Raw genomic sequence first — 18,595 nt, 5'->3', positions numbered from 1 at the left:
TCTCGCTCAGAGACTAAGCCCAGGCGGTACCAGCATCCAGCTTTCCTGGAAGACCATCTCCTGGGCGGTGCCACCGCCTAGCAGGAATTCTAGTCCGAATGGGTTTATCCATTCGACCTAATTTGGGTCTATCAAGGGCCCAATTGCCCCCAGATGAAGTTAATGGGATCACATCTCATTTCTAACTTAATCTATATGTTAACTACGATATTTCTTAAGATATTTACTGCAACTTGCTTCGGTGCGTCAATCGCTTCTTCCGGCGAGCTTCCGGTGAACTTCCGGCGAACATCCGATGAACCTTCGGCGATACTCCAGCGGACTTCCGGCAAACTCCTGGACTTGCGACGATCTACTTGACGAGTTCCGATGAGCTTCTTTGGCAAGCTCCTAGACTTTTCGGATTTGTTCCTGCAGAACCTCCGATGACCATCCGGACTTCTGTCGAACTCTCGAACTCCCAACGCGATCATAGTCTTGACTCCGGAGCAACTCCTGCTGCATGTCTTACTTCCATCATAGTTAATCCTGCACATGTAAAACAAAACTTTGATCAAGATAGTTAATCCTAAGCAATTAACCAAGTTGTCCGGCATGTCATTGGTCCCTCGATGCTTCATCCGATTCTTCGGCGCATCGTCCTCTCCTTGCGGTCTATTGCCCAATCGGCCAATTGATTCCATAACTCCGATATTCTTGGCACAATACCTACTCTTCTTGGCCCGAAGCCTTCTGTCGATACGTCGACCGATCCACCGGCCCGACGTCCAATCTTCTTACATGTTCTTCCGGCACAACATAATTTTTCTTGCTTTAATTGTCTCATCCTAATCGAAGCAGCCTGCGTCACTCAAAACATAGATTAAATCATAAACATATATCAAGTGGTTTCATCATCAAAATACGAGATTCAACAGAGAGAACTATGATGACTTGGAGATCAAATTCTCAAAATTCATGGATCGTCAACCTTGAGGACAAGGCTGATTTGAAGAGGGCGGATCTGCTAGGACTCTAGCTAGGAGAATCCTAATTGAGTTTCATTGAAATGAGCATTCATGTAAAATCTACCTAGCCGACCCCTATTAAAAAGGTGAAAATGTCAGCTAAGGATAGGATTAGTTTGGATGTTACTTCTTATAGAAGCATTAGAAATTAGTTAGAAGTAGGATTTTTAAGTAGGAGTCCTATTATGAGTTGATTAGAAGTATGCGTCTTGAGTAGGAGTCATATTAGGAGTTGGGGCTTAGAAGCCCTATAAATAGTCATGTATTCATCCTCTTTTCTTAATGAATAGATAAATCTTTTTAATAGTCTTTGAGCAATAACTTGAAGAAAGGACCCTATAGAGTTCTAAGGAGGTCGATCCCCTAAAGAGATTAACCCCAAGCTTAGAATTCGCAAGGGTTCTAACAATGAGGTAGTTAAGAAGAACCTCTGTTCTATGGGTCTTTGGTTCCCTCCTATTTATAGAGGCCCCCTATCAACTTAACTATAATAGATCCTGCCATATTAAGTACTAGATCTTTATCCAACTACCTAAGCCTCTTAAATTAGTGGGTCTTTACCCAATAATATCTTATTAGCTCTTATTAGATCTCATCCATAGGATCCAATAATTTAGGGGCTTATTGGATATCCAATAAGATAGGGGCTTCAGCAAATATCTCATATCCGAACCTCTACTCGTCGCAATGTCTATCATATGTGTTTGAACCTTTAGGCCCAATATTGAGCTGGCCGTGAGTCATACCTGTCAAAACTCCTTTTGACTTAGTGAATTATTATTTTCATAATAATTCACTCGACTCATCGATTGTAGACGCACTATACCACTATATCGTAGTCCTCAAACTGCTAGTAATATGTACCCTGCAAGCCAATCATGTGAGTGATGACACATATGATATGATACACATTCTTTTTATTTATTATATTTTAATATTTTTATCACTTTATATTGCTTGTTGCATATATGCATATATATATTGTGATGTCTGTAGATTTGTGGAATGAGAATCAGATCGTGATGAGATCATAATAATGAGACCGATTTACCTTTAAACACAAACCCTAAATAATTATGGTCATAGGTTATTCGAGAGAGACATCGAGATAACTGAATAGACTGGTGTGTTGTATACTCGTCTATATGATAGATGCAGCTGGTCTCATAGTTGCTTGTGTGGGGACACTAAGGATACAATGCAAGTGCTCATTTGAGAATGAGTTCATTGATTGATCCGCTCACGGAATACTGAATGGTTGATGATACCTTATTGTTAGACAACGATTCCATAGTCCCAGTAGTATATCTAGTCCTTAAAATTGAGACACCAAGGATGTCCTATATGAGTACTCTACTCTTTGATACTAGACTTATAGGTTTGGAAGTTCCAAATCTAGTACAACCGATTATTAGGAGTGGCACCAACCTTACGAGGGCTATTAAGTGTCGATAGAGGATCATCCGCTCTAGGTATCATGAGAGGAATATCCCGTGTGTTCTTGCTCAAACATATTCTTAGCCAAGGTCATTCGGATTGAGAGATAAAGAGTTCTCCAAGAGAATCCGATTAGAGTGAGAATCGAGAAGAAACCGTATGAGCCTGACAACACCATGCTTGCTATATGGTCTATGGGATATTTGATGGATGAGGGACTAAAGGTATACAGTAACAAAAGATAGATAGGTCCAAAGGATTGGATTCCCCTGTATCGTTTGGGGACTGATGCGTAGTGGCCTAGTACATCCGTAGTCGATGAGTCGAGTGAATTATTATAGAGATAATAATTCACTGAGCCAGAATGAATTCTAATAGGTATGACTCACGACCAGCTCGATATTGGGCCTAAAGGGTCACACATATATGATAGGTGTTTCGACGAGCAGAGGTTCGGATATGAGATATCCACTAGAGCCCCTATCTAATTAGATATCCAATAAGCCCCTGAATTATTGGATAGCATGGATGAGATCTAACAAGAGCTAATAAGAGATTATTGGGTAGAGACTCACTAATCTAAGAGGCTTGGGTAATTGGATGAAGACCTAGTACCCAATAGGGTAGGATCCATTAGAGTTAAGTTGACAAAAAGACCTCTATAAATAGCAGGGTTTCAATAGTTTATAGTCTAGGGTTTCATTAGGGTTTCAAGAGTTTATAGGATTGTTTATATATATAATCTTCCGACGCTTCGTCCGATCTTTTGGCACATCGTTCTCTCCTTCGGGGTGTTGCCCAATCGACATGTTGACCCCTACAACTTATGATCTCTTTAGCGCAATGTCCAATCTAGGCCCAATGCCCGAACTCATGACACGAAGTTCTTCTGCCGGCATGTCGACCGATCCTCCGACCCGACGTCCAATCTCCTGACATATTTTACTCCACCCAATGTTCGATTTCTCCTGCTTTAATTAATTTACTTTTTCTGATCGAAGTTAGTCTTATGTCACTCAAAACATATATTAGATCGTTAACTATCAATTGATTTCATCATCAAAATCCGAGATTCAACAAAAGTTAAGACAAATCTAATATTTTATATGGTATTAAATGATATAAAAGGTTTAATTCTTTTACGATAGATTATGGGTATGACATTTCGGTGGTCATAACTTAAGTGATGGGACCCATAGGGATTAAATAAAAAACTCTAACCTTAATCTTGTACGAGTTAGATGAAAAAAATCTAAAAGATGACAAAAATCTAAAAGATGACGGTGATAGAAAAAGAAAAGAGCTTTCAGAAGACGAAAGATTCTATTATTGATTAGTGAAATTGGTTCCAATTGTTATGATTTTTTAGTATGTTGCTATAGACACCTTTCTCTTTGAATTGATCGATGTAGATAGTTAAGATTTCTTTTTCTACTTAGCTTTTCTTTTCAATTTATTGAAACTCATATGAGGACCTAAGTATTGATATTCTTAAGTTAATTTAGAGAGTGATATTATAATTATATTATTTTTGTAATCACCGATAATTTTTTTCTTAACATAAATTAATTACTATAAATGATATATTACTTTATTATTAACTTCTATATTTGTGTATTATAGTTAAGGAAATGATTAGATTTGGTTTCTTTAATGATATGGATAAGTTAGGATTTCTACTAATTAATTAAATTATTAATTGATTTATTTCTTAATAAGTGATTGGATATTTAGGAAGTAAATAGTTTATATTCCATTTTTGTGTGTGAACTATAAGAAATAAATATTATATTACTTTTTTATGTGTGAAAGCAAATATAAAATAAATTAAAAATAAAAATTAAATTATTACTTACGCGAGATCTCATCTTCTCCTATATAAAGGGATTATTCATCCATCATTCTCTACTAGGCCTAACAATAGGAGGATTGAGGAGATGACTTTCTAGGGAGATGATATTAAGGAAAGGATAATCGAAGAAGTAGGATCCTTTCTTTTTAATTAGCTTTGATTTATGTTTTGAAATCTTTACATTAGATTATTACAATTTTATAATGAATGAGGATGTTTTAATTTCGAAATTTCATAATTTTTAAATAATAATAATTGATTTGTGATGTTAGATTGATTATTTGATTTGTATTGATCTTTTAAGCTTAAGTGAATATTAATATTGATTTAATTATTAAAATTCTTATTTAGCATAATAGTTCTAATTTATTTAATTAGTTATATCTATGTTTCAAGAATTATGTGTGAATTTCTGTAATGTAATTAGTTTTAAATTTTAGATCATAAATTTAAATATTTAATTAATATATTTGAGTAATTCTTTAATAATTTTAAATATTAAAATCTAATTTGATAAGAGGAGTTTATTTGGGGTCTGACTTGAGTCAAGTTTATCGATCAGATCAAATCGACTCAGACCATGTGATCATGTACAACCTAGCTTATGTGACTAAGTAAAAAATAGCCCATGTGGTCAGGCATGGCCTAACCCATGTGGCTAGGTACGATCTAATCCATATGGCTATGTATGACCCAGCCCATGCGGTAAGGTACGACACAACCATGTGGTTAGGCATGGACCAACTCATGTGGCTAGATACAATCCAGTCCATGTGGCCATGTATAACCCAACTCATATGGTAAGGTACAACCCAACCATGTGGCTAAGCATGGGCCAGCTTATGTGGCTAGGTACAACTCAGTCTATGTGGTCAGATACGACCCCAACTCATGTGTCTATGATCAATTCGTGAGCCAAGTATGGCCTAGTTCAATGGTAAGGCTCAACCCAACTTATAAGTTAGGCTTAGCCTAGTCCATGAAGTTAAGCCTACCCAGCTACGCGATTGGTATTAGACATATTGTCGCTCCTTTTATATAGCCCGTCGTACCTCAACTCAACCTAGTATTTGGAACAGGTATATGCAATGTATATGACCCGCCCAAGACTCAGGTGGGTTGGTTCGGTTTGGGTTAGTACTATACGACATAGTCCAATCTCCTTCTCTATTGGTTTGAGCTCATTAATTGACGAAATCAAATAGGTTTGATCAGTTAAAGCTGATTTAGGGTGATTCCAAACTAACTTGACTGGTTCAAACATATTTGACCTAATCGAGATCAATCAAATCTAATTAGATCGGTTTAGGGTGATTCTAGATCGGTTCCATAAGGATTTGATATTAGTTCCGTTAGATCATAATCGAATTGAGTTTGATTTAAGTCAATTGAGCTATTTCAATTAGGGTTTTGATTGATTGAGGACTATTGAGATATTGATATTTAATGCTTTTATGATATAATGAATTTAAAGGTTTTATCTGAAGATGTCATTTGAAAATGATTATTGGTTTTCTATGTTTATGATATTGATATGATAAGTATCATGTAGTAGATGTGACTAGACTAATAGTTCACATTGGGAGTGCAACCTGTGAAAGGAGCTACGGGCTCATCATAGTGCGGAGCCACCAATGAACATAGTCTAGTAGATTTACATCAAGTATAGTCTCTCATAATATTTAATCATTGATTTCTTGATGTATGCGTGAGTGATTGAATAAGTGTAAATGAATGATCATAGATATTTATGTATCCTTGCCGAGGACAGGTATGTCGATTCCCTTCGGGGATTAGCGGGCCGTCAGACGTGATAGTTAGATGGTTCCTCCATCTGCTGTTGGGAGGAACATGTCCCCACTTGGGCGGGTAAGGGATACCACTCCATCCGCTATTGGGAGTGCGATATGAATTATCTTCATCCGCTATTGGGAGGAATCCATCCCGTAGAATATGCCTCTCCATCCGTTGTTGGGAGAGCGCATCATTGGGTGATGTACGCCTATATTATTATGTATGTGTTGCATGTGGCTGATGCATGATTTTGTTTATTATGCAAGAAACTATCATCATTTTTCTAATGCATAAGTTTTATGATCAATAGATATATTTTCATATTGAATTATTGATATTTGTTTATATTTTATGAATATTGAAGATTATTTTTATGATTTTTCCAAGGTTCCTACCAGCATGTGTGGTTGTTGATGTATTTTTATTTTATATTTATTTTCAGAGTAATCTACTATTGTGTAATAGATCTGAAGTTTGGGTGGAAGAGACTTGTGACCCTGTGAAGAAGATGACATTTTTCTAGCTAATAGAATATCTACTACTGAAAAGAATGAAAAGAAAAGGAGAGAGTTTATTATGTAAATTATGGATAATAAATTATTGATTTATTATTCTTTTTATAAATTCGGGATGTGATAATTTTATAATGAAAGATTGATCTGATTTGCTCGTGATTTTTTTCATAAATATATTATCTCAATTTATTTAGTATTCTGTCACTAATATGATTAGCCTATATTATTATATTATTTATAATATACTTAGTATTAAATTATATCTTACTCGATTCACATAAATTAAAAAAAATCTGATATTTATCGCTTCCCCATATTCAAACTCCCTACCTAATTAATTTTTTGTTTTTCCAACAAAAAGAAAGATCATTACCCAACTTGCAAAGCTGGGTCGAACGCCAGCAGCTGTAAGAATACTTCTGCTCGAGGAGGCTTACTAGCAGCACTGCCACCTCCATTTGGCCATGATGGTTGGAGCAGACTTTGTGAGCCACCTTCTTGCAGCTGCCATCAACACTCTTGCAGATTTTAATTAGTGATCTGCTCTGCCGATAATACTCACGAAATATCCAATAAATCTCCTTGTCATTTGAACTATGCGAACAAAATGACAACAGTGGAAACGAGCCTTTTTGGAATTCATACCATCTATTTAACCATCCTATTCCGAGAAAGAAATCAACATATTTCAATGTGAACGTATAAAGGTACATCGGTTCTGCCTGTTCTAATTCCAGGAGATATCATATAAATTGTTATACAACAATTGGATAGACGAGGATGAAGACATCATCGATGTCATATGAGTGGGCATATCTATTAGGAAACAACCGTGTGGTGCAATGTAACATCAACCACACGGAGATTGGCTCTCAAGTTATGAGCAGTTTAACTGCGAATTCAGCATATTTTGGACGTCTGCGAACTTGTTTCCGCAGAACAGATCAAAATCACAGGAGGAGGTACGATCTCAAAGTTGAGACCACACAGAATAGAGCTAGATATATTCTTAGGGAAACTAAGGGAGGCAGAACAAAATTGCATGTCCAAAGAGCACTGGAGACACGAACAACTTCACTCCAGAGTCATAAGATCTCGATGGTCGCAGAGGCGACGAGCACAACCAGAAGAAGATACGGCTTCCATGGCGCCTTGGCTCCGTGGTTTAACAAGTAAAACAGGAGCTCATAAGCGACTGTGGACAGGGTAATGCGCGTGACCTGAAATTTGTTGCAGGTTTCTGGAAACAGGAAGCGACAGCTGAACCAGAGAACGCCGGAGGAAGGCTTCGTCATCTCGTAGTCGTAGGCTACTAGAAACAGAGAAAGGCAATAGCCCCAGAGGAAGCCGGCGGAAGACTTCATCATATTCCAGGTGAGACGCAGGAGCTCGAGAGAAAGCCGGGCGAAGACTGCATCGTATTGCAGGTTCCTGGGAACGGAGAGCGGCAGCAGCCACGGAGGAAGCTGGCGGAAGCCTTCATCGTATTCAAGGCTCCTCGAACCAGGGAGCCGCAGCAGCTCCAGAGAAAGCCGAAGGAAGACTTCGCCTTCGCCATCGCCATCGCCATCGCCATCATGATAGCTCCGTTTGGGCAACAGGTGAGAGTCAATGTTCCGGTGGAGGCTACAAAGACGCGGGTCTTCGGCTTTGTAGAGCCGGTGGTGGAACGGGACTTTTCGGGAATCGACGACTCGACGCTCGGTTTCTACAGGTTGTTGTGTATGGGTGATCGGTGAAGAACTTATGGGACCGAGCGAGAGAGGCTGTTTCGTGGGTGAGCTTATTAGGCTCTCCACTCCCTCTTATTTTTATTTTGTGTGACAAGACATGCAACCAAGAATCGAGGAGTTAGATAATAGATTATATGATAATTATAAATTATCCTTTTATAATTAGTTATTTTTAATATCTCGAGCAAAAATAACATTAATATTGAGATTAATTTGTAATTAGTCCTATGTTATAACTCATATATTATTTAAATTATATTATAATATTAAGATTGATAAATATTTTTGGATTTCTATAATCTGTATTCGAATAGAATAAGGAATCATAATACAAAATTCTCGTGAAGAAAGAAAATTATGATATTTAGGATTTAATTTTTTATAAATATTTTATATATCTCTAGATTTTGATTGAAGAGCAAAATATGAATAATAATTTTTACTTTAAGTTTCTCTCTAGGATGCCTAAAGAGGATAGATACTCTATAGGGTTTCTATGGAGGGTAAGAGAAAAAAAATTTTAATTTATGTGAGAAAGATCCATAAAGAAATCATATTTTAGTAGGGATAACTCAAACTCATGTGATTAATCTCATATGATGAAAAATCTATGTCTTTTCGAGAAAAACATAAAACATAAGTAGAAGAAGAAGAGTTTCCATCCCTACTCTCTCGCTCGATTCTTCACCCAGCAACTACAACAAGAACCCTAACATCACTATACTTTGGGCTCCCCCTCATAACACTCAAGTAAATGACAGTAAATATGTTCTCAGCTTCTGTGCAGATCAACTCGATTACCGAGTACGCCATGCTACAAATAACCAGTTCAACTAGTCACATCATCTTGCAGTTGCTACAGAGTTGAGTTGCTACGATACCGTTGGTATCTTTATTATCGTTCTATTGGTCTTTATACGAGGGCGAAGAAACAAAGAGAGAGAGAGAGAGAGAGAGAGAGAGAGAGAGAGAGGAGGAGGGTGGGGGGCGGCGCGACAGATAAAGCGATAAACAGGATTTGGAAATAGGCGAAAGGAACCTATAACTACAGGTGCGCCGATGTGATCTCGAGACACGTAGCCGTCAAAGCCATCTTGGGATGAGCCCGTCGTCATCCCGAGCTGCGCCTTCACCGTCGTTCGACGGGGCTGTGCATGATTGACTGGATCTGCAGGAGACAACCGCAAAGGTTATCGTGTAGTGTTTAGTGTTAACTAAGAAGCATTTATTCCCCTCACAAACTGTTGAATGCATTGCTTCCTTGTACGTAAAAACGAGCATTACCCGACTTGCAAAGCTGGGTCATATTCCAGTAGCTGTAACAATCCTTCCGCTCGAGGAGGCTTCTTGGCAGCACTGTTACCTCCATCTGGCCATGATGGTTGGAGCTGAGTTTGTGAACCACCTTCTTGCAGCTGTCATCAACAAGCTTGCAGAATTTGATTAGTGATCTGCACTGCCGATAATACTAAAGAAACATCCAATAAATCCTCCTTGTCATTCGAATTATATAGACCATATGACAAACAGTCGAGATAGATGATGCCAAATTATCCCATGGATGGAATAGTGGGTGCAGTCCTGTATACTTTGCTCGAGACTAAATAGGAGAACAGTTAACCTTTAAGAAGCACAAGTGTAGCAAAGCAAATGCATTTACAGCATCGCAAGCAACTATCACAATACCTTCCTTCTTAGGTTTTTGTTGTCTTTTTGCAACTCTTGTTCCTGCGGAAAAGAATTAAGTGGGTGAAGGACTAGGTTTCGGGCTTCAATGTTACAATAAAGAATTGAAGTCCTAATCTGAAATTTACCTTGTCTTTTAGATCGTAAAACTGATCAAGCATTAGCTGCATCTGATAATATAGACAACATGTTAATAGGTTTGAGAAGGAAAACTTATAGTACATATATAAATATTCATAATTTATCAGTGGCAGGCCTACTTTGTCAAATTCAAAAGTTTCACAAGTGGGTTTTAATTTGATGCATAATTGATCCATATTCATCATGTAAGATTTATTCTGACCAGTGAGATTATCCTACTCAGAGCTCAATGAGTTGAAACACTAGTATCTAACTCAAATGTTTACTCTCATCATGTAAATAAGGTAATATTTGAATTGTTTATGTTTATCAAGTCATCCCAACTGGTTAGATCATCTTCACAGTAGGTGTAATCTCGTTGGACCATTTGATTGTCCTACGAGCGAGCACACCTTCAGATATATCTAATCATATGGTCTATCATCTGATTTAATCCCAACCACTATTTTGAAGATTCCTGAGAACCAGGCAGAGATCAACCATTTCTTTTAAGAAAGTACTCCCGGAAAACTTCTGGGGAAAATACTGGAGAGAGTAACGAGATGTTATTAGTTAATGCTCATCAAGTGCCACATACAACATATATGACCTTGTTCATTCCTCTTATTTCATGATCCAAAGTTTGTAACTCTAACCATTATCTCTGCAGTCCTTCTCTAAAGCATAAGAGAAAGATGAAGTTATCTTACCCAGTCTCTTTATCTTCTTTCATTTATGAAAATCTGAGGACACATTTCTCTTCTTTCTATACCAACAACAATAAAATGGTAAATCTTAACTATTTGGAATCACCTATATGAATCTTTTGTCATTATTGAAATATGTAAAAAGTCATATGTTTAGTTAGATTCAGAATACTTAATTTTTTTTATTAAAATATTTTTTAGGTCTTCCTCTATTTTTCATCGTATCATTAGCACATGCTCATATCATCTTAAATAATTTTTTTTATTTTATCCTCCGTCGAAATAATATCTAATTATTCATGAATAAAAATATTTCTCTTTTTTTTTTTCTATTCCTTGTATATTATGCATTTATGTTTATAAATAAATCTTAGGCAAATAATTTCACTTTCACTACAAACAAAAGAAAGAGTTAAGCATGCCATTTGGACTGCAAAATTAACAATGAGCCACAAAGGAGTAGGAAAAACAATACCTTCAGATAATGCTAAGAGTTTCTGCAATTTACCTTTTTTGATCTGATCTGCTTTATAGACACCTCTATTTGATTCTCGAGTCTCTCGAGCTCGTTAATACTTAATGGCCCTAGCTCCTCACCGAGGAGATTGCTACAGTCATAGGGTTATAGCACCACATACCAGATAAGTGCATACATTACCACACACAACGGTGAACGCTAATTTACAGGGATAATTAGTAATAATGATTACCTCTGAGAACGCTGCAGATATTCGATTCTTGCTTTCATCTTCAAGTATTCTTGATAACTGTTCTGCTTAGACAACACAATATTAACTGTCAGAGATCATCTGCTTAAGCATGATGATTGCAGGTTGTATGAACGCATACATGCATTTAATTGAGATGCTAATACACAAACACAAAGCTATCTGCGAGAAAGAATTCAACAATAACATAAGAAATGCACATATATATTCCCATTGTTGGCACAAAAGCTGCACAAACGGGAATATAATATGGCTTTGATCGTTGGTATAGACATTAATATATGTCTTTTGCGGATACCTTTTAAATAAGCAAAATAGCTAAGTAAATGCATGATGTTTTGATTGCTCCCATTTCATAAATGTATGGTAAAGTAGTCAGTATCTAAGGTTTGCTGAACTCAATATTACTAAATGATGGATGGCAGATCAAATTAATATATATGGTTTAATGCACTTTATATTAGAAAATAAGTAAAGTAGTTTCAGCTTATCAGAAGTATTGATGCGTCAAATAGAGATATAGAACAGAGATTAGATTCGTATTGCTAAGGATTAAGGATAATCAGGCTATATATACAGAAGTTGGATACTAACTTAATAATCTTAAGTTTTCATATTGACGTTCAAATATCATTTATAATAGCATTAAGTTAAACTCAAAATTTCTAAAATGATGCTAGAGTCGACTACGATGAGGCTGCCTAACCAGATGGACAAACAAGAAAACTGCTCCATGGCTAGAAACAACAAACTGCTCGGTAGCTTGTTCTTTGTTGCTTAAGCAGATTTTCGTCGCCTCCTTTCTCTTTGTTTTAGCTTTTTTTTCTTATTACCCACCCCGTCAATTCTCTCATCATATTAAGCACCTTTTAGGTTTTCCTACTACATCAGGACCTCTTAATCAAGACAGACTCATTCCTGTGAACATTCATGATTCTAACTACATTCAAGATTGATGTGGATAATAAAATATATTCTTTCGTGTGTACAATTAATCCATGTTGATGAAACAAATGAGGAAAATGCAATGATAATTTTTACCCAGTTTTATGGCGAGCCAAATTTATAGTCAAGACATTAAAAAGAGTTTTTGGATACTTACAGGATGAAGGAATCTAGTTAGCAACAATCTCTTTTGGATGTGATCTTAATTGTTATAAAGATAATTCACAAAATACTGCAAGGATGATGAAAAAAAAAAAAACTATTGCATGCTAGTTTGATGTACTATATTTCATAGAAAACATACACAAACAAAAAAATGAGTAATTTCTTCCTATGCCTTGGAGATTGCATACCTGAGCTTCACTTGATGTTGGTACAGATTCTGCATTATTCCTGAACATTTGGTACCTTTCAATTATCTTGAGCATGCTGAAATAAAGTTGGAAAAGAAAGGGATCTGAGAGTAGAAGGTTATGAAACTTACTAGACGCTATTTGACAATTAAAAATGATTTAAAATAATTTATCAAAAATTGGAAAGATTACTATTACACTTAGCATTGATATAATTTAACAATTTTAGTTGCACTTACTAAATAAATAACTACATTCTTCTTCAAAAACAATAAATAGTACACATTGGTTCAAAATTGAGATTCAATGGATCATTAACACATTGAAATTCAATAGTTTTAAATAATCTCAAAGCAGGACATGATTCTCTCGATTATAAAGCCAATTGAGAAAATTATTCCTCACCTCGATCTGCAGTCTTGCATAACATCAAACAGTCATATTTGCACTTTAAGATTTAAATGTCTCACGTATTGTGGACTTTGTCCATGGATAAGGATGATTGAATAGATTGGAAGAATAATGACAATTAGAAATCCATATATTATAAGAGTTTCAATAACATGCCTCCTCTCCCAAGGTCACCAAAATAACAGAGATGATGAGTTGATCTATAACGTGTTTTATTGTGAACTGAAGTACTATAATCATGATGATGTGAGGATCAACCTTTAATGAGAAGAAGAGTGGCAGAATCATAATGGAGACAACCACTCCTCACATCGTTATAGGTTTTCTTCTCTATACTCACTACTTATATTTTTGAGATAACAAAATGGCAACCACTTGCTGGAGATGACTGGAAATAAAAGGCACGGATGTTATAAATATTGAAATGAACATTAGTGATCTTCTGCATTATCGAATGAATCTCCTTCGATATAACAGAATCTTCTATAGATGTTATACAAAATCTATAAATGCCAGTGATCTTCTGAATGAGTCTTCTTCTGTATAAAATAATCTCTTATCTTATCTCTCTTATTTTTATATGCATCTTTTCATTGCTTTATTTTTTTCTCATTCTCCTTACCCTTCGTTTGTTTCAAGAAAAAAATTATTTAAAGGACTTGTTCCATAATATCACTTATATTTGTTTGGGTGTGTTAGGCAGTCATAACTTTTCCAAGGTTGTCTTCATATAAATCTTGATAGATGACGAAGAATTTCCGTTGGTGTTTCTTTGTCAAATCTTTCAAAATCTCTTTGGCACATCAAATCATCATTTGAAGGTTCTTCGTAGCTTTATTTTACCACCTCGAGATAATGATATTCCATGCATGTTTGAGGAATTGAAAGTCACAACTCCCCAATGTATTTTCATCTAAATCTTGATAGAGAAGAAAAATTTTGTTATTCTTCTTAGTCTATAAATCCTTCAAGATATCTTTTCGACACATAGTAATCATCATCTTATTATCACCTCTCATATATCTTGAGATCTAAATAAGACATTTATTATAATACAGCTCCCATGCCAGATTTGATATAATAAAGGAAGAAAGGTAGAGATGAAAGAGGAGGGGCTATGATGGAGGAGATAAAAGATAATAGATGATAATAAAGCCTCACATCATTGCAAATTTCCCACCGTACTACATCATGGCTCTCTATTTATTTATATAAATAGGAGACACATCCTAAAGATAACATTCATTGTCATATATTTATTCTAAGGTTCATAAATATTTTTATGGTGATTTTAGACACTTAATCCTTCATTTCTCATGAACCTTTTCATAGTATTCTTTCTTTATGCATTTGTCACTATGATGTAACAAGTATAGATCTCTCGTCATAATCATAGTCATAGGGGGGAAGCTCCGAGCCGTATCTTTGTGTATTCAACAAAATTTTGTTGCTATGATTTCGAAAAATAAAGGTTGATTCAATGAAATATAAGTAAATTTTACACATGGTCATGCTAGGAAATTTGGGGGGTCATCATCCTTCAAATTAGTACATAATTGTACTAATAAAGATAGGTGGAACCCATTTCTTGGTTTTCAACTACACCTATGGAGATTGTAATGTGCTTCAGGTTCCTTTATGATATTTTTGTAGTTGCATGACCTAATTTTGTTGGCTTCTATGATTGCTCTCAGGTTTGAACTATAATCTATTCTTAACAGTCTGAAGTGAGCCTCAAGGGTAGTAATCCTATCTTTTCTAGGAATAAAATTGCACATATATGCCTTTGAATGTTTATCTGAAAGGATTATGTGGGGAGGGGTTATCATCCTTCAAATTATAGTACATAATTGAACATTCTGTTGCTCTCTTTATCTTGCATGCACTGCTTCATATTTGCTTTTTGGCATGTTTAGCATAGTTTAGATTCTGTTTACCACGTTTCTACCTTCATATTAGCATACTCATTTTGTGTATCACATAGTAACTGAGGATATTCTACTTCAGCTTTTTGATGAAAGATCATATGCACACGCAGCTATGTTAGACAGCAAGAAGTGTAGCTTTGTGGACAAGATAAGGGTCAATCGAAAATACATATGCTAACATGCGAAGTTAGAATGCACGATGTAGCATGCACACCATAAAAGACACGCACAAAAGCAATAATCATGTGTTATCAGTTCTAGTAAAACAAAATGTGCTGTATCTTCTAAAGCAATTCATGACAAGCTAAAAGGCAACAAAGAACAGCTGGAGAACTGATGAGACACATACGAAGAAAAGAGGACCAGTATTAACTTAAACTGAGAAGGTGGAAAGAGAACGATTATTTCTTTTGTGACTTGTAGATTATATTTTCTTTGCGAGGTGACATTTTCCATATCCAACAAAGATAGAGCTTCAAAAGGTGACGAGAAAAAAGAATTTGAGGTCTAGAAAACACACCAAATACTAGTCAAATCAGCTCAATGGAACAGTATTCACTACGATCTATACAGAAAACCGATTTCAAATCGATCGCTGCTGCAAAAGCCATCATGATTAGACCACCAAAACCCATTTCCAACCCTCAAATCAATCTCCAAAGTACACTCTCCCCCAGAAAAAAGATGGTCATCTCAACATGTTATACTAGATTTGTGGTAGGAAATAAATGATACAAAAGCTAAACTCTCTCTCCCTCTCTCTCTCTCTCCCCCGCGCCCCTTTTCAAAAAACCAAAAATAAAAAGAACATCTTTTTCGGTTTCTTTCACAAGAACACATCAAAAGAATGTAATATGAGATCTTATGCTCTAAGATCTCATTGATAAGCACCATCAAAGGGAAGGAAAGAAAAGAGAGACAAGAACCCTGGAAAAAGAGCCAGAAAACTAGCAGAATATTACGAGATGAGGTATAGAAGAGGAGCTTCCAGCCACGGTCGTACGTGCGCACAAATATACCTGGAGGTGCTGCAGAACTCGAAGAGGCGACCGTGAGCGGAGAAGACGATGAGCGCTACCTCCGCATCGCACAGCACCGACAGCTCGTGAGCCTTCTTCAGCAGCCCGCAGCGGCGCTTTGCGAAGCTCACCTGCCTGTTTATCTTGTTCTCGATCCTCTTCAGCTCCACCTTCCCCCTCCCCATATCGATATATCTGCTTCCTTACAGATCTCGATACCACCAACACCTCCCCACGCCCCCCCCGCACCCCCCAAAAAAAAAACCACGCTAATGCAGAAAGGATTCGTCGCTCGTCCACTCCATCGTTCCTTCTCCTCTCCCCCGTCTCGCTGGGGTGCGAAATCGAATCGCAAGTGCGGAGTGTGTCGGAGGACGAAGAACGTCCAGCTACAACCCAGCCGACGGCATACGTGTCGATGCAACAGTGGCCAGCATGGCCTCCATGGGGAAGCCCTGGCGACTTCGCCATCGCATTTGCTTATATTTACGAGAATAGACTTAGGGTTTGCCTCGAGGGTTTTGGGGTGGTGACTTCCAATTTACAATATTACCCCCCCTCTCTCATGTCCTCTCTTCTTCGGGCCACAATTATTGTGATTGGGAGATGACAAAAGTAGGCGTGAGTTGATTGATTCGTGGGGAAGAGACGACATATGATTATTATATTTTTCTCTTATTTGGCACGTGAGACTTCTACTAGATGCGGAGGCGAGTGCGTCCTGTTCTTGGAGAATACCATAAAGTCCATTCTAGGGAAGGGGAAGATGACTTCACATGTGAGTCAATGAAACCTTGCTCCAAGTAACAATAATGGAGAGGTCTTCTTTTGTTGGACCACAAATCTTACGCTCACCCTTCTTTATGTTAGTTACATCATCTCTAGCCTCCAACCTCTTCTTCATCATTCGCATTTGCATCGTTGATTATCAGCACCGTCAAGCTTTAAAATTCACAAAAATATTAATTTGCTATGATGTCAAGACGAGAAAACTTTAATTTTTCTAGAATTATAATTATAAGCTCGATGTTTTTGTTTTATCTTTATTATAATATTTTCACAGACATATTGCTAGCAGCGATCACGGAAGCATCCTTTACAGCAAAATAATGATAAAATGGATGTCATGTCGTCTATGCATCAAATGATTACATATCATCCATACATACAACAACATAAAAGCACATAATGCAAACTCATGCACAGCTATTCTCTTTTATCGGGAAGGACTATAAATCGGATTTACACGTTACGACTTCTGATTGGCCACTGGGAATTCGGGCCCCACTTAAAAGAAGGACGTCGAGTGGCGGCAGCGAAGGGGGGGATAGCGCCGGGATCTGACTTGTATGCCGAATGGCCGAAACCCGAAAAGATGGTTTTGGTTGTGTTAGCTTAGTTAAAGACTTTAATATTATATCATAATTTTTTCGATTCGAATTTTATTTTTATTATTTATTTTTATGAAAAAAAAAAAGCTTTAGTAGATCTCTTTTGAGGGCATATAACGCATGATTAATCCTTCATTATATACGACATTGATTGAAATACCTTCTTATCTTTCCAAAATTTATTCTGTGGATTTAAATTTTTCTGCCAGTGTTTTCATAAAGACCAAGCTAAATCTTTATCATGATACATGTGTAGATTGGGATGCATTTTGCATGAATTAGAGTGTGCATGTTTTGCATCTTCGAGGTTTGTCTACTGTTATTGCATAGTTTCGATTACTACATAATATATCCTTTTATCAAAATAAAATCAAGAACGGATTGTCATTCCCAAATCAACATCCATTTGAAAATGTCTTAAATGACTCTCGAGTCAATCGGATTCAGAGATGTGAAGCTCTTAATTTCTCGTACACGAAACATATCATATCAATCAAGGTCCTGCTGGATGCCATCATCTAATGCTTCTCGTTTGCTTTATTGTAGTTGACAGTAGGAACTAGCAATGTGACATAACTATTTTTAATTGTTGATAGGAAATTCTTTTTTTCCTTGATAGCAGTGATAGGGTATATTCTGGTATCACTCATCTAACAACCGTCAGCAGTCATGTCGGCACTAACGTAGAGCCTCAAGGTTGATATGATGCACTGTATCGATGTAACACCTTAGACTTCGATGGGACGATCTTTTGCTCCCGCATTGTCCGAGGTTGTACAAGAGTTGTTCCGGAAAGCTCATAATGATGTTGTGCGGTGTCGATTCGTGCAGATTGGTCAATGCCCACACTGAAAGTATGAGCCTATCGCTCAAGGAGTCGGTGGTCATTAACAAACAATATACGATTGACCTTCGTTCGTAGATATAAAAGTCGACCTCCTGACCAGCGTCAGGAGTCGAACGTTGAAC

The 18,595-nt window shown here is 36.8% G+C and overlaps 1 protein-coding gene across 1 annotated transcript; it reads right to left on the bottom strand.

The window, feature by feature from the left end:
• Positions 1–9,150: 9,150 nt before the first annotated feature.
• LOC135672433 (agamous-like MADS-box protein MADS2) lies at positions 9,151–16,446 on the bottom strand. Its single transcript, XM_065180913.1, has 8 exons — positions 16,236–16,446; positions 12,878–12,953; positions 11,562–11,623; positions 11,360–11,459; positions 10,153–10,194; positions 10,025–10,066; positions 9,623–9,753; positions 9,151–9,506 (listed from the first exon to the last, which is right to left on the bottom strand). The coding sequence occupies exons 1-8, from the start codon at positions 16,418–16,420 to the stop codon at positions 9,422–9,424; spliced, it is 723 nt and encodes a 240-aa protein (XP_065036985.1). The 5' UTR covers positions 16,421–16,446; the 3' UTR covers positions 9,151–9,421.
• Between the last annotated feature and the right edge of the window lie 2,149 nt (positions 16,447–18,595).

The sequence above is a fragment of the Musa acuminata genome, chromosome BXJ1-4, assembly GCF_036884655.1.
Source record: "Musa acuminata AAA Group cultivar baxijiao chromosome BXJ1-4, Cavendish_Baxijiao_AAA, whole genome shotgun sequence".
Classification (NCBI taxonomy): domain Eukaryota; kingdom Viridiplantae; phylum Streptophyta; class Magnoliopsida; order Zingiberales; family Musaceae; genus Musa; species Musa acuminata.
Note: the sequence above shows the minus strand (reverse complement) of the source record. Positions and strands in the feature narration are given on the sequence as shown.

Excerpts from the sequence above, each read along its gene's own strand:
- LOC135672433 (XM_065180913.1), bottom strand. The coding sequence starts at position 16,420 with ATGGGGAGGGGGAAGGTGGAGCTGAAGAGGATCGAGAACAAGATAAAC. Across the intron at positions 11,624-12,877 it reads CAACATCAAGTGAAGCTCAG|AACAGTTATCAAGAATACTT; the intron begins GTATGCAATCTC and ends TTGTCTAAGCAG. Across the intron at positions 11,460-11,561 it reads TATCTGCAGCGTTCTCAGAG|CAATCTCCTCGGTGAGGAGC; the intron begins GTAATCATTATT and ends CTATGACTGTAG.